The 18,465-nt window shown below is 40.0% G+C and overlaps 2 protein-coding genes across 4 annotated transcripts in view; both read right to left on the bottom strand.

Annotated features, from left to right (window-relative positions):
- LOC127140919 (uncharacterized) overlaps positions 1 to 18,465 on the bottom strand; it is a 67,895-nt gene that overhangs the window by 2,492 nt on the left and 46,938 nt on the right. Inside the window, exons 13-15 of one of the 2 annotated variants that reach the window (XM_051068913.1) lie at positions 1,065 to 1,160; positions 854 to 954; positions 45 to 669 (exon numbers count right to left, since the gene is read on the bottom strand). The exons of the other annotated variant lie outside the window; for it this stretch is intronic. Of the exons in view, the coding sequence (XP_050924870.1) occupies positions 649 to 669; positions 854 to 954; positions 1,065 to 1,160 (218 nt within the window). The 3' untranslated portion in view covers positions 45 to 648. Of the gene's footprint in view, positions 1 to 44; positions 670 to 853; positions 955 to 1,064; positions 1,161 to 18,465 lie in introns of those variants that run through there. 2 annotated transcript variants of the gene reach the window in all.
- On the bottom strand, positions 3,604 to 18,366 carry LOC108874534 (uncharacterized). 2 transcript variants are annotated; one of them, XM_018663039.2, is made up of 9 exons: positions 18,149 to 18,364; positions 15,322 to 15,400; positions 15,093 to 15,215; positions 13,938 to 14,002; positions 12,089 to 12,143; positions 11,014 to 11,055; positions 10,727 to 10,918; positions 7,445 to 7,669; positions 3,604 to 4,060 (listed from the first exon to the last, which is right to left on the bottom strand). In XM_018663039.2, exons 2-9 carry the CDS (start codon positions 15,398 to 15,400, stop codon positions 4,005 to 4,007), a joined length of 837 nt encoding a protein of 278 aa, XP_018518555.2. In that variant the 5' UTR covers positions 18,149 to 18,364; the 3' UTR covers positions 3,604 to 4,004. The 2 variants fall into 2 exon arrangements, with proteins under 2 accessions (XP_018518555.2, XP_018518557.1); XM_018663041.2 differs by lacking the exon at positions 7,445 to 7,669 and having other exon boundaries at positions 18,149 to 18,366.

The following is an 18,465-nucleotide window of genomic DNA, read 5'->3' as shown; positions in this document are numbered from 1 at the left end:
ACTCCCCCACCTCCCCATATGCTTTTTAATCAGAGTACCAAGTCTGCTTTTCTCTTTGAAGTGATGACACAGCTGCTGATATCAGCTGTGTCTTCAATCAGTCAACCTTTATTTATACAACACCTTTCCTACAGGTCAGTGACACTTAGTGCTTTACACAGGACTGACAGGGTGACAATACCACAGCTGACAAACAGGAAAACAGGACATAGAAAGAATTAAAGACCAGTCAGAGGGAATAAAACATTTTAAAACATCAATGTCTAGCAATCATAAATTTAAAATGGGTCAGACTGAAATGATTAGTTTTAAGTTTGAGTTCAAATATGACAGCACTTTGAGCTGATCTCAGGTCAGTTAGCAGAACATTGTCAATGTCACTCAGAGTGACAGACAGCTGCACCTTAACTTTATTTTTCAGCTGTTCCCACGTTCAGACACGTTGGTCCTGTTTCTTCACCTCTGTTACAGACTGTAAACTCTGTTTCTGAACGTTCATGTTTCAGATTCCTCTCTGATCCCACAGCTCAGTAAAAGCCCGACTCTCACCTCTTCACTGGAGGTAAGCTGATATTCAGTGGTGACGTCCTGCTCAACATCATCTGGTTGTGTCACCTGAATGTTGCTCCAGCAGTTTGAACAGAGTGTCTAATGGTCTGAGTCTGACTCCTGTGGACAGAGAGAAGTGATTCAGAGACAGAGGACTTAGACCAGGTGTGTGTGTGTGTTGGACACACAGGTGAACCATGACGGCTAACTCACCTGGTTCAGCAGCATTAAGCTGCTAATATTCTCCATCAGCAAACTGAAACAAGTTTTCTGACACACAGACTCAAACAGGAAGTAAACTCACCTGTGAGTCACCTTCACTCTGTGTTGATTGATCAGGATTTGATGATGTCATCTCCATATCAGCTGGTGATTGGTCACCTGGATCAGTGGAGCTACCTGCAGCTGTGGAAACAGGTGAGATGTGTAGGTGATTTACTGAGCGCATCTGTTCTCACTTGTGTTATTCTCCTGTACAATAAAATAAAAAATAAATTCATCTATCAGAAGTTTACTTTTGATGGTGAACTCTGTCAAAAGACTGAAAAATTCACGAAGATTTGTGTTGAATGGGTCCATCCTCCTGTAGTCCTCAACCAGACTGTAGGCAGCTGCAGAGAGAACACATGGTTCATCAGACTGTGGTTTATAACATTACACTTCATCATGGCTACACATCACTGAGGTGTATATGTATAAACAACATGTTCTTACCCTTCAACAGGTCAGGAGGAAACAACGCTGTCAGTTCCTCTGGGATAAAATTCAGATGTTGGTCCATTGTGTGTGAGTGAAGCTGAAAGACAGAAGAAGGTGGAACAATGATATAAAGTGATGACACTGATAACAACAAGGTCACATGTTGGACAGAGAGGACAGATGTTTGAGGACATCTATGTCCTGGAACATTCATATTTAAACAACCACGTCCACCTGAGATCCTTACCCAGGTGATTTAACCTCCGTTCACACCTTGAGACATGTGACCCTAATGAGCGATGACTCTCTCTGGAGGACTACCTCCAAAGTGACAACCACACCAAAGGTCAAACACCGGGACCTTCCCAGCCAACTTCTAGAACTGAGCAAACCTTTCAGATGAGACGTCTTCAAGAAACCTAAAGGTCCAGTTTATTCATCATCAGACAAAACAGCAACATAAAAGACTTCCTAATTATTCCTGGACATAGTATATCCTCAGTTTGACTTTAATAACTGGAAATTATTTCTAGTGTTTGGTTTCTGTTGTAGTGTCTGAAGTTTCATATATGGTTCTTATTCTCTTGGAGTCTCTGAACACAGGTGTTTCTCACGTATGTTTTTCTATTTTTGAGGGTGCATGTTTATGTTAATATTGAGTATTGTGTTAGAACTCCTTCCTTCCTCTCTGTTCTGAAAGTTGTGACATGATATCAAGGTCTGCATAAATCAAAAGAACTAACATATATATATATATATATATATATATATATATATATATATACTGATGTTTAGAGTTGTTAGAGAGAGATCCATATTGGCTCGGATCCTCTCACAGGCTACTGCAGTGCTTGCTTGATGCTGAACTTCTTTGTAATAAACTCCTATATACAAGCAAGACAGTGTCAGCGGAGATCTCTTCATCATCTTCACAACATCACCATCCAATATACCACGCTGTTCTAACCATGTGACCATGTTTACATTTCACCTGTTATAAATGGTTCTGATGATGTTAGTTGTAATTAAGAGCTCTGTCTCTTTAACATGAACGAACTCATAGGCCTGAACGAACTGATAACCAGCATCGTTTGACTCCATGAGGTTAAAGTCTCTGTTACAGGAGCAGAGAGGCTCAAAACTAGTCAAAGAACAAAGTAAAGGTTCAGTACCTTGATGAAGAGCTCTGAGTCCAGGTTTAACTGGTCTCTACGGAACCAGCTAGAAAACAGGTGTAGACAGGAGGTCTCTGCAGGTTCATACTAGTCTGTCAGTCTCAGGTGAGGAACAGGTGTGGTCTCAACAAGCTGACACACACATGATCACCTGTAGGACAAACACCAGAGAAGACATCGACCCAGAGTCCAGGTGGAGACCATAGATCAGGTCATCTCAGAGTCCAGATACAGTCTCACTAAACCTCAGTCTGCATCTTGACTCTTTATCTGAACACTTTCACTTTCAGTTTGTCAGCCAATCACTGGCCAGCAGTGCTCTTATTTTAAAATACCACTTCCTCTTACAGCCACTCTTCACAATAAAACAGGGTGTGTGTACCTTCCTACCTAATCTTCTTCCTGATCCTGAGTCCAGATTCACTCAGCAGCAGGTTAACGAGTGAACAGATCTGTGTCTGCTCTGTCTGACACCAACTACTGAACCCTCATGGAAAAACACACACCTGAGTGTGTGTTCACACCTGAGCTGCACTACACTGTCACTGTTTGCATTAAAACACTGACTCCAGAGATTAGACACATAAAAACAGCTGAACTGAACACAGACTGAGTTGGTTGATGGTTGTTGTGGACTGTAGTGTGTGTGAGCAGCAGCCACACTAAAGCCTACAACACATGAGAATAAAGTCAATCTAAAAATGAACAGATGAAGTGTTTTAGATCAACAACAGTCAACAATGAACACAATGAAGGAGGTGAAGTTCTCCAGTCAGAGGGTCGATCTATCCACACACTGACCGTTTGATCAGAGGGAGAAACAACAGCTGACAGGAAGAAGATCATTGATGCTTCAGTGTGTTCAGTCTCTGTCCCCTCAGGAACCTGGAGCACTGATTGATTGTTCACAGATCTGGGGTCTCCACTATCTGTCCACTTGCTGACTGACAATAAGAACATTCATCATATGAGAATCTCCATTACAGATGCAAAGACATAGAACCATGTTAAAGCATGAGCTGTTTAAAACAGGTGGAGCAGCTGTGTTTGTCCATTAAAGCTGTAGAGATGTTTCTGTTATTGAATGAAAGGCTGCTATGGAAGTTCAGGTCAACTGCTGATCAGGAGGCCCTGTGTTCTTCACTGGTTCCTTATCCACCCTCTATAGACCTGCTGTTCATTATGAAACTGAAACATGAGCATTTAATAGGATCAGAGATTTAGGAATGTAAAGTTGATGTCATGAAGCAGAACATTTATTGTAGCTATGTTTCATTTTATCCCAGAGAGCAGGTAATCACTGTACAGAGAAGGCAAGATGTTAAAACTGGGATAAGTTTAGTTTAAGGTTAAAAGATTTTATGGACTATAGCCTTTATTTTAATTCCATTTTCATTTCTTCAGTGTATAATACAGAATCTGTTGGACAGATGATTTGGTGAAAGTGTACATACAGTGTTCTACAGATTTACAGGTGAGGTAGCAGTTTATCTACCTGCACCTACAACCCTGATCAGTCCACAGAGCTTCATTCACTTCATGTTTCTGATTTCAGTCTCTTTAGTGAGTGAGAGGGGTCCTCTACAGGATGGAGCAGCACTTGGGCCTCAAGCTGCCTTCAGTTTTGTGCTCATCCACTGTAAAATAAGGAAAAAAAAAAAGACTGATGTTACTCTCCCGGTAATCAGCCTCACCTCCTGTAACATCTCTGGACATTGAAGAGTTTCTGACTCTGGGTGAGTTCAGCTGTTGAGAAGATCATGATGTTAACACTGTTCTCTGTCCCAACAGAAAATATGGGACAGGTCATTTTAGAAAAGTTTTGGCAAAAGTGGAACTTTACTTTTAGTTATCAGAGGTCTTGATGGTGAACACATCAACATCAACCTCTCAGATCTATAACCAGGTTTCAAATGTCCTCATGACACTGGTTTCGTCAGCTCCTGCTGGAATCACACTGCTGGACCATGGGGAGCAGATGGAAGAGAAAGAGGTTAGGAATATTGGGGAAAAAAATATTTCCAAAAAAGTACTCAATGTTTCATCATTTTAGTTTCACTCATGAGACGACAGGACTAACTGTCGTCTCATGAGCTTTAAAGGACAGAGACCAGGTGTGAAATAAACCAAACCTCACAGATGTTCACTAATGCTGTTTTCTGAAGCTGGATTCTAGATGTTTTGTTATTGATGCTGATTTCAGATTGATGAACATCAGCTTTCATTGGAGACGAGCTGAGTTTATTCAGTTAGTTAAGCTTTATTTGTTCAGGAAGTGTAACTGAGATCAAGAAAAAGAAAAGAATCCATCTCCACAGGACAGTTCAGTAACACAGAGCACACATACAGGTACTTTCTACCCTGTTTACTGTTTCTATCTTTACTGCTTTTACTTTGTCATTACTTCACTTACCAGTGAATCAACAGATATGAAGGTACTCAGTATGGCTGGACATCCATTTGTTGTTGACCTTGGATTTCTGAGAGAACTTTTCCATTTCCACAGTCAAACTCTCATAATCCTTCTTTCTGCTGTGGAATAAATGTCTATTTTCACTCAGTTGCTTCATTTATTCCTAAAGGTCTTGTTTTTCTTCTTTAGTTGTCTGAAGCAGCAGAGAGGTAACAAACAGGCCAGAGAGGCTGCAGCTGATGTCGGTCATAAATCAGAAACCCAGGTGATGGGGGGTTTGGGGAAGATATGGAGAAGAAGACTTTCAGGTGGCCTCAATGAATTTCTGCTGAACCATCAGACAACCCAGGAAGGGAAAACAGGACCTGGCCCAGACTGTGTTCAGCTGGGGAGGAGAGCTGCTGACTCTGCTGACTCTATCATCAGGTGGTCGAACGACTTTGAAGATCTCATGAAGCTGACCAACATGTCCTCTGTGGAGGGGCGGGGGGGGGAAGCTCCACTCAAATCCCTGGCAGAGGACACTGAGGTCACAGCAGCAATGTCAAGACACCAGGTATGGAGGAGATTCACCCTGAGACCCTGAAGGCTCTGGACATTGTTGGACTGTCTTGGCTGCAGGAGTGTGTATCACTGAGCTGAGAGTTGTGTCCATATCCTCCATAAGGTTTGTTTCTGTTTGTGATTTTCATTCATTAAAAACACTGTGGCCATATCTCTCCAGTCCTAGAGTAATACAGCACGTTTCCTCATGTGTCAACACTGGTTTGTGTTGCACATTATTCCTGTGTGAACTGGTCTTATGTTGGGTTAAAGGTAACTGACACAGTCATATTGGTGCATCAGTTTATTGATCATTCACACAGATCAATAAATAAAGAGTGAAGAGCAGCTCAACAGTGAAGGTGTTTGTACTGAATTTTAGGACACAACATTTTTAAAGCAGGAACCACAATATACAACAATAAATTCAAATCAAAGAGACAAACCTGAGAAATCTTAAAAAGGCTGTTTAACACAGATTCAGTGACGTGAGAAGCAAAAGAAAAAATAAAATTTTTAAATTGTAAAAAAGAAAGAATCAAATATTACCATGAGTATCATCACTTTATATTAACTGAATAATAATCAAAGGTATATATACTGTACGTACATACATAAACACTGCGAAGGTTTTAGGCTCTTTAGATCCTTAGTTCTCCATCAGGACAACGAGTCTAAATCAGAGTCATACAGAACCTCAGAGATCCTCAGAAACAACTGGAGAACATGAAGAGATGATCAGAGCAGCCATGACAGCAACACGTCAACATGTTGATGGTCTGTGTCGCTCTTTCTTCTACATCATCTGCTTTGATCCTGTCATAATTCCTATGGCCACTAGATATCACTGAACAACACCAAGCTGTGCACAGACGACCTGAGGGCTTGTCTCTTACAGGACAACAGTCTCATATCAACACCTGCCAAAGTCTTCAAAACCTCCTCCTGCTACTCTAAGTTAACACAGGACCTCATTTCACCACAGTGACAGACACTGGCACCACCAGGAACAAGGAGTTCTGCAGCAGATTCACTAACCCTGACCAAAAAACTACAGCTTCTGACTGTCAGGACTATATGTTCAGCTGTGACCAGGTGTTTTCAGGGGTTTTCAATCAGGACTTCAGACTTTTTTAATTAGCCTTACTTTATGTTATGTACAGAAGCCTCCTGAAGCCTGTTCAGAGACCAAAACTAAAACCTGTGCTCACCAACAGTATCTAACAGCTCCAGCTACAGCCAGAGAGGATACAGTGTTAACTAAGAGAAGAGCACAGAGACAGAAACCATCAGAAACATGAGAGACCCGAACACAGGAGTCCAGCAGCTCCTGTTCAGACCAGCTGAGAGCTCAGATAACCACATTCTGATCCCAACACACAGACATGATATTAATGTTCACCTTCTCATCTCAATCTCACTAAGGAGGATAAAATATTTCCTTAAATATTTAACTATTCCTTTACATTTCATTTAAAAACAAACTTTTATACACAAAATTTGTCTAAAACTGAACAAAATAATCAGAGAAGAAGTCAACAAGATTATGAACCTGATCAGACATTTGATATCAGATGCTGTACCACCAGCTGCTTCTACTCTTAGTGTACAGTCTACAGGTGTTGAAGCAAGATAGATCTAAATCAAGCAGATTATTTTGATGCAGGAAGTTTGAGACTTAGGTGAAAACCTCATGCCCTAGAATCTGAAATAGGAGCGGTAGTAGTGAAGCTGGTCTGATTTAAAGGCGTTTTTTTATTTTTATTTTTTTTATTTCCTGCATTATTGTACAGCTATGATCATTACAACAACTGAATCATTATATTATCAGTGGATAATCTGTTTTACCAAGAGGAGGGAGTTAGATACAATGACTGAGTTCTTTAGATTCTTTCAGCAATAAGGGCTGTAAATCTATTCTGTTTATTGATCATTTTATTAGCATCTTTTTCCACTTCTGCCAAAACTGATTTGATTGATTACCATGAAAATGCTCACCTGGGCTTCAACCACGCCATTCCAATACTCATTATCTCTTTGACTGGCTTAAGACCAGACCACTCACCATGTCCACTCTCCTGGGGTCTTGTGTATTTCATTAACATTTCTTGTATGTGCTGGACTGCATTTTCATTTTTCTCACACTCCAGTAATCCTTGTTTGGTCTCATGGAAGAGAACATGAACAACCAGCACAACCTGTTGATAGTTTTCAGACCATCTTGTCCCCTTAGTTACATGATCTGGGTTTCGAGTGTGATGCATGAGGACCAGGATGACAGATTTGTTACCTGTTGATATCAGAGGAGAAGACAGAGAGAAAATGGAAAATAAGATACAGCTTAGTGCTGGACTGAATGTTAAGAGAAGCATGCCATAAAGGGCATAGTCTAATATAAATTAGAATGAATTGTCCCTATACGTGTGTAGCTCAGTAGGTGAGCTGGAGCCTATTCCAGCTGTCACTGGGCGAGAGGCAGAGTTCACCCTGTATGGATCACTAGTCCATCACAGGGCCAACACATATAGAGACAAACAACCATTCACACTCACATTCACACCTACAGACAGTTTCGAGTCACCAGTTCACCTGCATGTGTTTGGACTGTGAGAGGAAGCTGGAGAGAACCCAGGTAGGAACAGGGAGAACATGCACACTCACAGAGAAAAGCCCCAGGCTCAAATATTCTTGCTGTGAGGCAACAGTGCTAACCACTGCACCACTGTGCCGCCCTTCAACAAGTTATTTATAATCATAATTAATTTTCAGATGTACATACAGTGGCTTCAGGAAATACTTCGACATCTACACTTCTTGACACGTCATTGTGTAATTTAATTTTAAATGGATACATTTACTGAATCCAAATCTCTCATTTACTGAAGTATTCAGACACTGCTGTGTCTCTACAGTGGTCAACTTTAGGAGGGAGCTCATCAACAGGGTCCTGACTGGAGGACACAGGCATAAGTAGTGACATTTGAAAGAGAGAGAGGCAGGTAACTTGAGTTTCACAGTAGCAGGGTTAATTATTTTTTCAGTTACAAAAGGATCAATGTAAAGGGGAGCCGACCTATGTGATTTCTGGTGGCTGAGCAAAGCAGGGCAGCTCCAAACCCTGCAACAGAGATGGACCTGGACTGAAGGTACGGTGACTTCCTCCTCCTAGCAGGGAACAGACAGCAGCAGACGGTGTCAGGCTGTTGTATGAGTCAGGGGGGCACTCAAATTCTTTTTTTGTTGTCAGTCCAGACCGCAAAAGGATATTCAGCTCTATCCAGCCAGTATGTTCACTCAAGTATGTTCAGCAAGTCCCAGCTGCCCATGTCATAGTTGCTTGTGGGTGCAGTTTCTGGTCCTTAGTGGAATGCTGAGATAACACATCCCCAACACAAAAATCAGAAATGTCCACCTTGACCACAAAGTGAAGGTTGGGATTAGGGAGGATTAACACAAGAGCAGAGGTGAATAATGATTTCAGAGTGGTGAAAGCAGTTTCTGCCTCAGGGGACGAAGTGAAAGAGGTGGAGATGAGATTTGAGAGAGGTGCTGCTACCTGGCTGATCCTAATGAATCTTCTGTAAATATCTAGGCAAACCCCAGGAAATGTTGGAGCTGTTTATTGTTCTCTGGTTTGGGCTGGGTAGGTCCTCACCTGTGCTTTTTCAATAATGGAGCTGAGAAAGCACACTATTAGTGTATGATATTTGGGGGAAGAAGAGGGAGGAATGAGACATGCAAGGACAAGGTTTGGCTCACCTAGATGCCTGATTTACCTGGTCAGCGTAGGCTTTTTGCAGACCAGGGCTGGAGGAGAGATAGTGGCTAGCCAGACTGCAGTAGATGCAGAGACTTGCTTTGACACTGCACTGATGCTCTGCTGCTAAACACAGCTGAGCTGCATGGGCTTATTACACACAGCTGGAAGAACCGAATTTCAGTTTTGTCTTGGCTTCAGGTGCAGATCAGCTTGGAGGTATTTTAGCCCATTCCTCTGAACAGAACAGTTTCAGCTCTGGGATGCTGGTGGCTGTCCTCACATGAACTACTCATTGCTCCATCAATGATGGCAAGTCATCCTGGCCCAGATGTAGCAAAACAGGCCCAAACCATGATAATACCCAGTCACCCTAGGTTCCTTTGTGACCTCATCCACTATTAAACACGTTGCTCTTGTCAAGATCTTGGTTGGTCGACCACTCCTGGGGAGGGAAACAATGGTCTTGAAATTCCCCCATTTGTGCACAGTCTGTCTGACTGTGAATTGGTGGAGTCCACACTCCACTGAGATGGTTCTGTAACCTTTTCCAGCCTGATGAACAGTAATAACTCCTTTTCCAAGGTCCTCAGAAATCTCCCTTGTTTGTACCATGATACAGTTACATAAATGTGTTGTGAAGATCAGACTTTGATAGAAAATGAAATAATTTTAAAAACAGGACTCATCCAGTTGATCGAAAACACCTGAGTCTATTTTCACTCTCAAGTTAACTGCTAATCCTAGAGGTTCAAATCCAGCTGCCACTCACAGATATTTAATATCGGATCATTTTCCTCAATAAATAAATGATCAAGTATACTATGACTTTTGTCATTTGTTTGTTGTTTAATTGGTTCTCTTGTGCAGAAATATTGAAAATTCTAAAGAGTTCAGAACCGTTCAAGCACCACTGTACCTTTCAGAGATGAACAGGATGGTGGAAGCAGGTGCAGCATGATAGACATACAGTATTCCTCAGCAACTTATATAGAAGTATATCTCTGTTGACCCCTGTTTTACCATCCTTAGCAGAATATATGGATGCATTGCCATGTGACAGACCAAACCATTTTACCAACCAACTATTAAATTGTTTTCAACCACCACTATGTCATGGGAAATTAGAAAGATTAAAAAATAAATAAGTGTTTATCTGACTCACAAATACTAATAATGTAATAATACAGATAAACTGACTGGATCCAGGTGAACAGAACCTGTAGAGACTGTTCTAAGACTAAAGACTTCTATAAAGAATTGAATTAATGGTCTGATACTTCAGTAAATGAGAGATTTCTGTTACCATTTTTTAAAAATAATTTCCAGACATTTATAAAAAGATGCTTTCATTTTGTCATCATAGGTTATTGAGTGTAGACAAAGAGAAAATGTTTATTCAGTTAAAGATAAGTCTACAATAATAAAAGGTCTGATTCTTCTTTTCTTTAATTTTTGACAGTGGTGCTGTTTTTAAGACTTTAAAATCAACCTACAAAAAAAAAAAAAACTAAAAAAAAAACAAAACAAAACAAAACAAAACATATCATTTGCAGGCTATCAAAAAGATGAAAACAAGTCTTTCTTTACCTTGAATTCTGCTCATGGCCTCCTGCACATCTGAGCCAGGACGAGTAATGATTGGACAAAAGACGATAATGACGTCACATTCGGCCCAGTGATTGGCCTCCTTCACAGTTATTTCTCTGCAGTTCACCACCTTTTCCAGTATGGTTATGTGAGCACCGAAGGTTTGACCAGTAACATCTGAAAACACCCTCACTGTGGCAATAGAAAAGATTTCAGAGTGAAAAACTGATTATTCACATTTATACATCATTTAAAATAAATTCATACTATCTGAATTTAACACTCACCTTGCTCAGCTATTCTGGTATGGCAGTCGTTTTTCTTCTTTCCTAATGAGATACAGGAGATTTTATTACTTGTATTCCTATAACAGGGGATATTATGTGTTTAAAATAGCTCTGTAAAACATTAAATTGAAGAGGAAAAACTCAACACAGAAAGTTGCACACACTTCTTTAAATTGTGCTAGATGTGATTTGAAGTTTCTAGCTTCTTCTGTTTATGAGTTACGCCCACTCGTTTGGACAATGTCTATAGGCAGGATGGAAGTAAATGTCTCACACGTTCAAATGGGCTTGTTGGAAAGCACTGATTCTCTAGGTTAACAGGAATAAAACGGCACGTCAAACACTACAGTGTGTATTTATTATACATTTGCTATACTGCCTGGTCCTTCTGTGTGGAATAACCCTGAGAAACTCTGAAAAAGCAAAGTATATGAACAAAGTGATATGTAATATGAGTAGCACAAGAAGGAAATTACTAAATGACAAGGCCTCTACTTATTTTGTTACCTAAAGAATTTGTTTTTGTGCTTTTTGGCCAAAAACAGTGACAAGACATACTGAATGTGACATGAATGTGATAGATGATGTAACTAAAGTGTTGTTATAGTTTGACTACAAACTATACCTAACTATTCCCCAGCACTGACACACCACTAAAACAAAGTATGGAGACAGGTCTGATAGCTCTTCTGACATGGCCAGAAAATAATCCCTGCAAAAGGCCTTTGACAGATTTTGTTACGGGATGATGAAATAACCCTAAACCCAGCTTTACATAACAAGAATGTTTTCTTTTAAGGTCTATAAAGAGTCCAAATCAGCATGTTTCAGTGGAAACTGTCCATTTATGAAGTCTGGCCATTTGAAGCTTTTTGAAGTCTGCTTGGCTTTATACCATTTGGTTTCATTTGTGTTATTTTTTTGTACACTCATCATAAAGACAAAATGAAGACCTGCAGTCCTAAACCAGGCCTACGGCAGTAGTAGAGAGCATTATACAATTTAAAACATTAAACTTAATCACATACAAATACAAATACACTATCGAGTATTTGTTTAAAAAAAAGGAACATACCCTCCAATGACTCATGAAGTAACAAATTCTTCTCTGGGTCCAATGTCCCTGACACCTAAAAGACAGAAGAAGGTGGAATAATGATATGATGACACTGATGTTAGTGTGATAATGGCTGAGCTGTGGTAACAGCTACATTTGGTGATAAACTCCACATGAACTTAAACTTCAAGTCTTAATCAAAGGTTTCACAGATGATGACACGTTTTCTTGGTCTCCTGTTAATTTCTACACTGTAACGGAGTGCCATGCAGAGAGGAGTTGATGGTATTGTTTACCACAACAAGAAACCTTTTAGATGAGTGGTGGAACGTTTTCAACCTCAAGTAAGTCCAGCTGAATTTGTAAAGCACAAATACTATGGATACCTTGATGGTTGAGATTCTTCACAGATATTAACCCTCAGCTGACTCCTCCACAAGATACCATACCAGACTGTAAACCCCATGACACAAAATCTCATTAAGTCCACACCAATGTTCAGGAATGTCAAAGTGACATAAAAACTTTATGTTGACTTCTCACAAACACTCATCCCTTGTTAGTTTGACATACATTTTTATGTTGAGTCAACATTTTTTGACTTCTGAGTTAATTTTATGTAAATTTATAAAGTCAATATGACCTTGTTCACGGCCATTTAACAACAAATTAAATGTGCATTTGTCATTTTAAATATTACCTTTGGAGTAAGATATCACCTTAACTACACATAAGATATTGTTATTTGGTATTTATTTGGTACACAGCATAAGCAGATATTAGCTGAATACTTTTATTGGTCTGAATGTGGCCAAGGTCAGAGGGACAGTAATTGACTTCTGAAGGAAGTACACAGATCCTGTGTGTTGTGTTCTGGGGGAAGGTGTTGTCATAGTAGAGGATTAGAAGTATGTGGACATCCACACTAACAACAGACTGAACTGGAAGACCCACGCAGAGGCTGTATATTACATGGGGATACGCAGAATATTTCTTAAAGAAGCTGACATGCTTCAACATGTACGGCAGGATCTTGGAAATCTTTGCTGTATTCTGGTGTGGGAGCACCATCTTCTGATCTGTACTCCAGCAGCAGAGTTCTGAATCAAAGGCAACTCATTTATAACTTTCTTGGTTAGACCAGAAAGGAAGGCACTGCATTAATCTTATCAGATGGAAAGTGTGCATATACTGTGCTCATGTCAAATTTTCTGTCTAGGTTACTATACGTTCTATCTTGTTGTACTGAGTTTTCCCTCTTTTTTCAATGAAAGTGAGCACTGACTTTCAATCTTTGACTCTGGGTCATCCACTAATCAGAGTCAGGGGTTAAATCCACAGCTTCTCCAGTCCACATGTGGAAGTGTCCTTGAGCAAGATACTGAACCCCAAACTGCTCCTTATGTACCATCTGAGTATGGGTGTGTGTGTGAATGGGTGAATGTGTTTCACACTGTTAAACACTTTGAATGGTCATTGAGACCAGGGAAGTGCTACATAAGTGCAGTCCATTTTAGCCCTGCAAACAATTCATATGTATCTGTCCAGAGTCAAACACTACACCAGCATCTGCATAGTTAATGGTAATATCCAGATAAATGTTAATAATCACTTGAGTCTTAAAACATGCTTTCCACTGTGTATGTGTGTTGCCTAACAACCATCCAGCTGACCGTCACGTTTGTTATCAATAAATTACTTCACTTTTTGTTGCTGTGTGTTTACTTTATGATACATTTCCAGATATATATGGTAACCATTTCATAAAAGCAATAAGCCACAAAAAATATGAGGCTTCTGTAAAAACCTGTAAAGCTAACTATTGTCACAACAAAACAGTGAAAAACATAACAGCATTTTAGCTTACCCGTGGATCTGTGTCTTCACTTTCTTTCTTTTGTTTGAACATCATGCCTGCATCTTTGGATTGCGCTGTGGAAACAGTCGTTATGTTAGACATGCACCACCAGTGATTGTATTTCAAATATTTCACACATCTTTTGTGCCTCTAAAAGTTCAGTTGTACCAAAGTTTGCTCCATATTCATGTAAAAGAGGAGGCATACAGTAGGCATCTGTATATGAGTTGATCTTATCCTGCGCACACGATACATGAAATGATAAATGATACAAGCAGAGACCTGTCTCACAAACCATGGTCAACATTTATGGTTCAGACATGTGGACTCAAGGTAGCTGCTCCCTGCTGTCTGTCGTGAGCCTGAAATGTTTGGGTTTGTTCAATAGACGTGTGCCTCCATCACTGGGATTAATCTGACACACATCTCAATGCACTGCCAACCGATATATTACGATCCGATACTAATATGTAAGATCAGTATCAGGGACAATGGAGGTTTACTTTCAAGGATCAGTATCATGTAAAATAAATCTGACCAAATGCATATCTGCTCTGTGGTGTGTCTGTGTGTGTGTGTGTGTATGTGTGATTACTGTATTTTTAATATTTTTCAATAACAAGACAAAGAGACAAGACATAGAAGGCATTCAACAAAATACTGTATAAAAGAAGCATTTCAAAAACACAGTGATAGAATTTTAAAAGAGTAATATAAAACATAAGATATGCTTAAAAAACATCAAAATAAATAAATAATAATACATAATAAACAACCATCAGCTGCATTGGAGCATTGTTATTACTGGTCTTACTAAACTGGTGAACAGGCTATAATGGATTTAAATTGGCTGGAGTCTATCAGGGTTCACCCTGTACAGATCACCAGTCCATCACAGAGCTGACACATATAGAGACAAACAACCATTCACACTCAGTTTTTTTGTCTTTTCCCTCCTTTCTTTTCTGCAACAAAGGACTACAGAGGTGGGTAGAGGCTCTTCTTCAATATTGTCAAGATCTAAGACAAAGGTGTTGATAAATCTAATTTGTGTTTTTTTTAATGAGACTGTTATTCATTTATGGAACCTATCTTTGTTGACTGAGGGCATTTGTTCTCATTTGTGTTATTTTTCTGAGAGAAAATCAAATCAAAAGAAACAACCATTTTCAGGAGCCTTGATTTTGTTGCTGATGATGAACTTCTCCAAAAGATTGAAAAAATCAGGAAGATTTGACTGTCTGTGTGTGTCTATCTTCCTGTAGTCCTCGACCAGGCGTTCAGCCGCTATAGAGAGAACAGAAGGTTCATTATACAATTAAAAACATTAATCACATCACTTTAGTGTATTTGTAAAAAAAAAAAAAAAAACATGAGAAATACATGAACATACCCTCTGACAAGTCACGATCAAACCAACTTTGCAATTTTTCTGGGATAATATCCCAAGATTGGTACATTTTTCTTGACATCTGAAAGGCAATCAACAACAATTAAATATACACCGATTAATAGGACCACTGACAAGTGACATGAATAACATTGAGTTGGCAGTGGGTAGGATATATTTGGCAGCAAGTAAATATTTTGTCCTTGAAGTTGATGTGTTGGAAGCAGAGAAAATGGGCAAGCTTAACAATCTAAGCGACTAAACTGAGATGGCTAGATGCCTGGGTCAGAATGCCTCCATTACTGCAGGTCTTGTGGGATGCTCCTGGTCTGAAGACCTCCTATAAGTGGTCCAAGGAAGGAAAACCAGTGAACTGATGACGGAGTAACTGGTGACCAAGGCTCACTGATGCACATGGGGAGCGAAGGCTGGCCATGTGGTCTGATCCAATATAACAACTACTGTAGCTCAAACTGCTGAAAGCAAATGCTGGCTCTGACAGAAAGATGTCAAGGTTGTTGTGAATGGGGCTGCGTTGATTGGTCAGGGCGCCCATGCTGACCTGTGTCGACCACCAAAAGTGCCTGCAATGGGCACATGAGCATCAGAACTGGACCACAAAGCGATGGAGGAAGGTGGTCAGGTCTGATGATTTCTTTTATATCATGGCTGGATGTGTGTGCGTCACTTACCTGGGGAAGAGATGGCAGCTGGATGCACTATGGGAAGAAGGTGAGCTGGCAGTGGCAGTGTGATGCTTTGGGCAATGTCCTGCTGGGGACACCTTGGGTCCTGACATTCATGTGGATGTTACTTTGACCTACTCAATATACACGTCAAGAGGAATGAAGGTGCCCATTTTTCTGATGAACGCTAGGGGACTTGATTGTCTTTTCTTCGTAAACTTGAGGTCTAAGACAGTTTTGGACGCTGATGACAAAGAGGTCAGCCAGCGCCATCAGTGTGTGTGACATATCTAGTCCCACTGACCAGCTCATTGTGTACAGCAGTTGCCTTCGATAAAAATGGACCATGATAAAGAATGATGGCACAGGGCTTGGCTCCCTCTGGAAGCAGCAGTCGCAGGGTCCGATGTGCCCAATTGATAACCACCAAAGAAATAGAAATTGTCCTCTCCAAAAAGTTTTGGGATTAGGGCTCCAATGAATTCCATTGGTTTAGGCGCTTCTTCTTGTTCAGGAATATAGACAATCTTTTATTATTGTGGCACAACTTAGAATTGTTGGGTTCCTCGTTGAAAATACGATAATATAAAAAGTACGGCCTGCCGAAGGCGCTGAAACCACGCCCACTCCAATGGTGCAGCATAGTGACAGTTAGCTCACTGTGACAGTGACAGTTAGGCAACCTGTTAGCATCCCGTTAGTACCACAACCTAAAAAATAGATACTTGGAGTCGTACAGACATTCTTGTCACGAGCCACCAGAACCAGAGTCAAGTTCAGAGCATGAGGACAATTTGTTATTGATTTGGAGAATGTGTAGAGATTCCAGTTTTGTTGATCAAATGACCCGTCTGTCTTCAAGGACTCGAGAGTTGCACTGTTTATACAGTCATATTACTGAGATTTATTAATATAGGAAAACAAAAAATAACAATGTCACACTAATAATAACCTAAGCTGTGCTAGTAATAAAAGTGTGTTATTATGGAAACAAGTGTGTTTCTGTGTTACTTGAATCAATTTGATCTCTTATCTTCAAGAGACACACACAGACACACACACACACACACACAAAGTTGGTAAAACTAAGTTACACGGTCACTGCAGAGACGGGTGTTGGTGGTGTTCCTCAGCTCTCCATCACCATGGCTCTTCACTAAATTAATCCACCTCCTCTTAATGCCTTATTGAATTTAATTTTAATTTAAATAAGGTGACAACCGAGCTGTTCTGCAATCAGTGGCATCTGAGGTAGATGTATTTGCAGGATGACAGCATTGCTAGCGAGGAAAATCTATGATGACTTGCAGTAGAGCCCAAGAAGCACTGATGCTAATGCAGCTCTGCTCTTTATAATGGTCACCGTGTTAGGGGTGGGGTTATGCTGAGAAATGGCTCCAGTGTGTCATTGAGCCGCCGTTTCAGACCTGCCCATAAAATCCTGAGAATAAAACTAATGGAAAACTGTGTGAAAAATGGTTGAACTCCACAATGCAGTGATACATAGTTTACAGACTTTACACATGTTTTCTGGAACTATTTTCTAACATATATAATATGTTTAGAGACACATCTCTGAATTTGCCTTACACAGACTTTAACAGTTTGATAATATGTTTGACCTATTTGGGACAGGGTTGATAATGATCACCTTATCTAACGTGAAACCAGCAGGTTTCTACTAAGGCCATAAAATCACAAGTCTCTTTCATGTTACAGACAAAGCTTACAATTTCAAAAAATATTTTAAAAAGAAGCTATTTAGTTGTGTTCAGTTAATTCATGGGTTGTTTTGAGGCTACTTAGGTCTGTAAATTCCTTACAGACTATAGTTTTTAGTCTTTTTGGCTCCATTGATCAATTAATGAAATAATGATTGAGTTGATGAATGGATTCAATCATTAAAAACAAATACACCATTTGATATAATTGTCTTTAAATTAATCATAGTTGCATTGTTACAGCAGAGAAAACATGTTATGAAAGTAACACTTAGTTTAGTTGCAGTAAAGTAGTATTCACAATTTTAGGTTGTCCAAATAAAGTTGTTACAAATAACTTGACTTCACCCTATGTGACAAAAAATTTCACTGCAACACATTTTACTTAACCATCGGGAGAGACAACATTAGAGAAAGACCTACCTTTACTGCTGCAGTGCTGGAACAAAGGAGGATATAAAGTGACGGTGTTGAGCTTATAAGCTCCTCTTTTTTTACATTGATGAATCACATGACTTCCAAGAAGCAGACCAGGATCAGTGTGTACAGTGTGTAGGTGAGGTTTGAGAAAAATGTTCCTCTAAATCATATAGACCAGTATGTGTGTGTGTGTGTGTGTGTGTGTGTGTGTGTGTCCATGTGTGTGTGTGGATCTGTCTGGGTGTGTAGGTGTAGTGCTGTGTGGGGGCTGGTTGGAGGAGGGTCTATAACAGGTAACTGTGTGTTGTACATGTTGATGG

This window comes from Lates calcarifer, unplaced genomic scaffold (assembly GCF_001640805.2).
Source record: "Lates calcarifer isolate ASB-BC8 unplaced genomic scaffold, TLL_Latcal_v3 _unitig_5449_quiver_691, whole genome shotgun sequence".
Taxonomy (NCBI): Eukaryota; Metazoa; Chordata; class Actinopteri; family Centropomidae; genus Lates; species Lates calcarifer.
Note: the sequence above shows the minus strand (reverse complement) of the source record. Positions and strands in the feature narration are given on the sequence as shown.

Coding starts and splice junctions, on each gene's coding strand:
- LOC108874534 (XM_018663039.2), bottom strand. CDS start 15,400: ATGTCAAGAAAAATGTACCAATCTTGGGATATTATCCCAGAAAAATTG. Junction 14,003..15,092: donor AATCAAGGCTCCTGAAAATG/GTTGTTTCTTTT, acceptor CTGTTTCCACAG/CGCAATCCAAAGATGCAGGC. Junction 4,061..7,444: donor ACCCCAGGAGAGTGGACATG/GTGAGTGGTCTG, acceptor CTTATTTTACAG/TGGATGAGCACAAAACTGAA.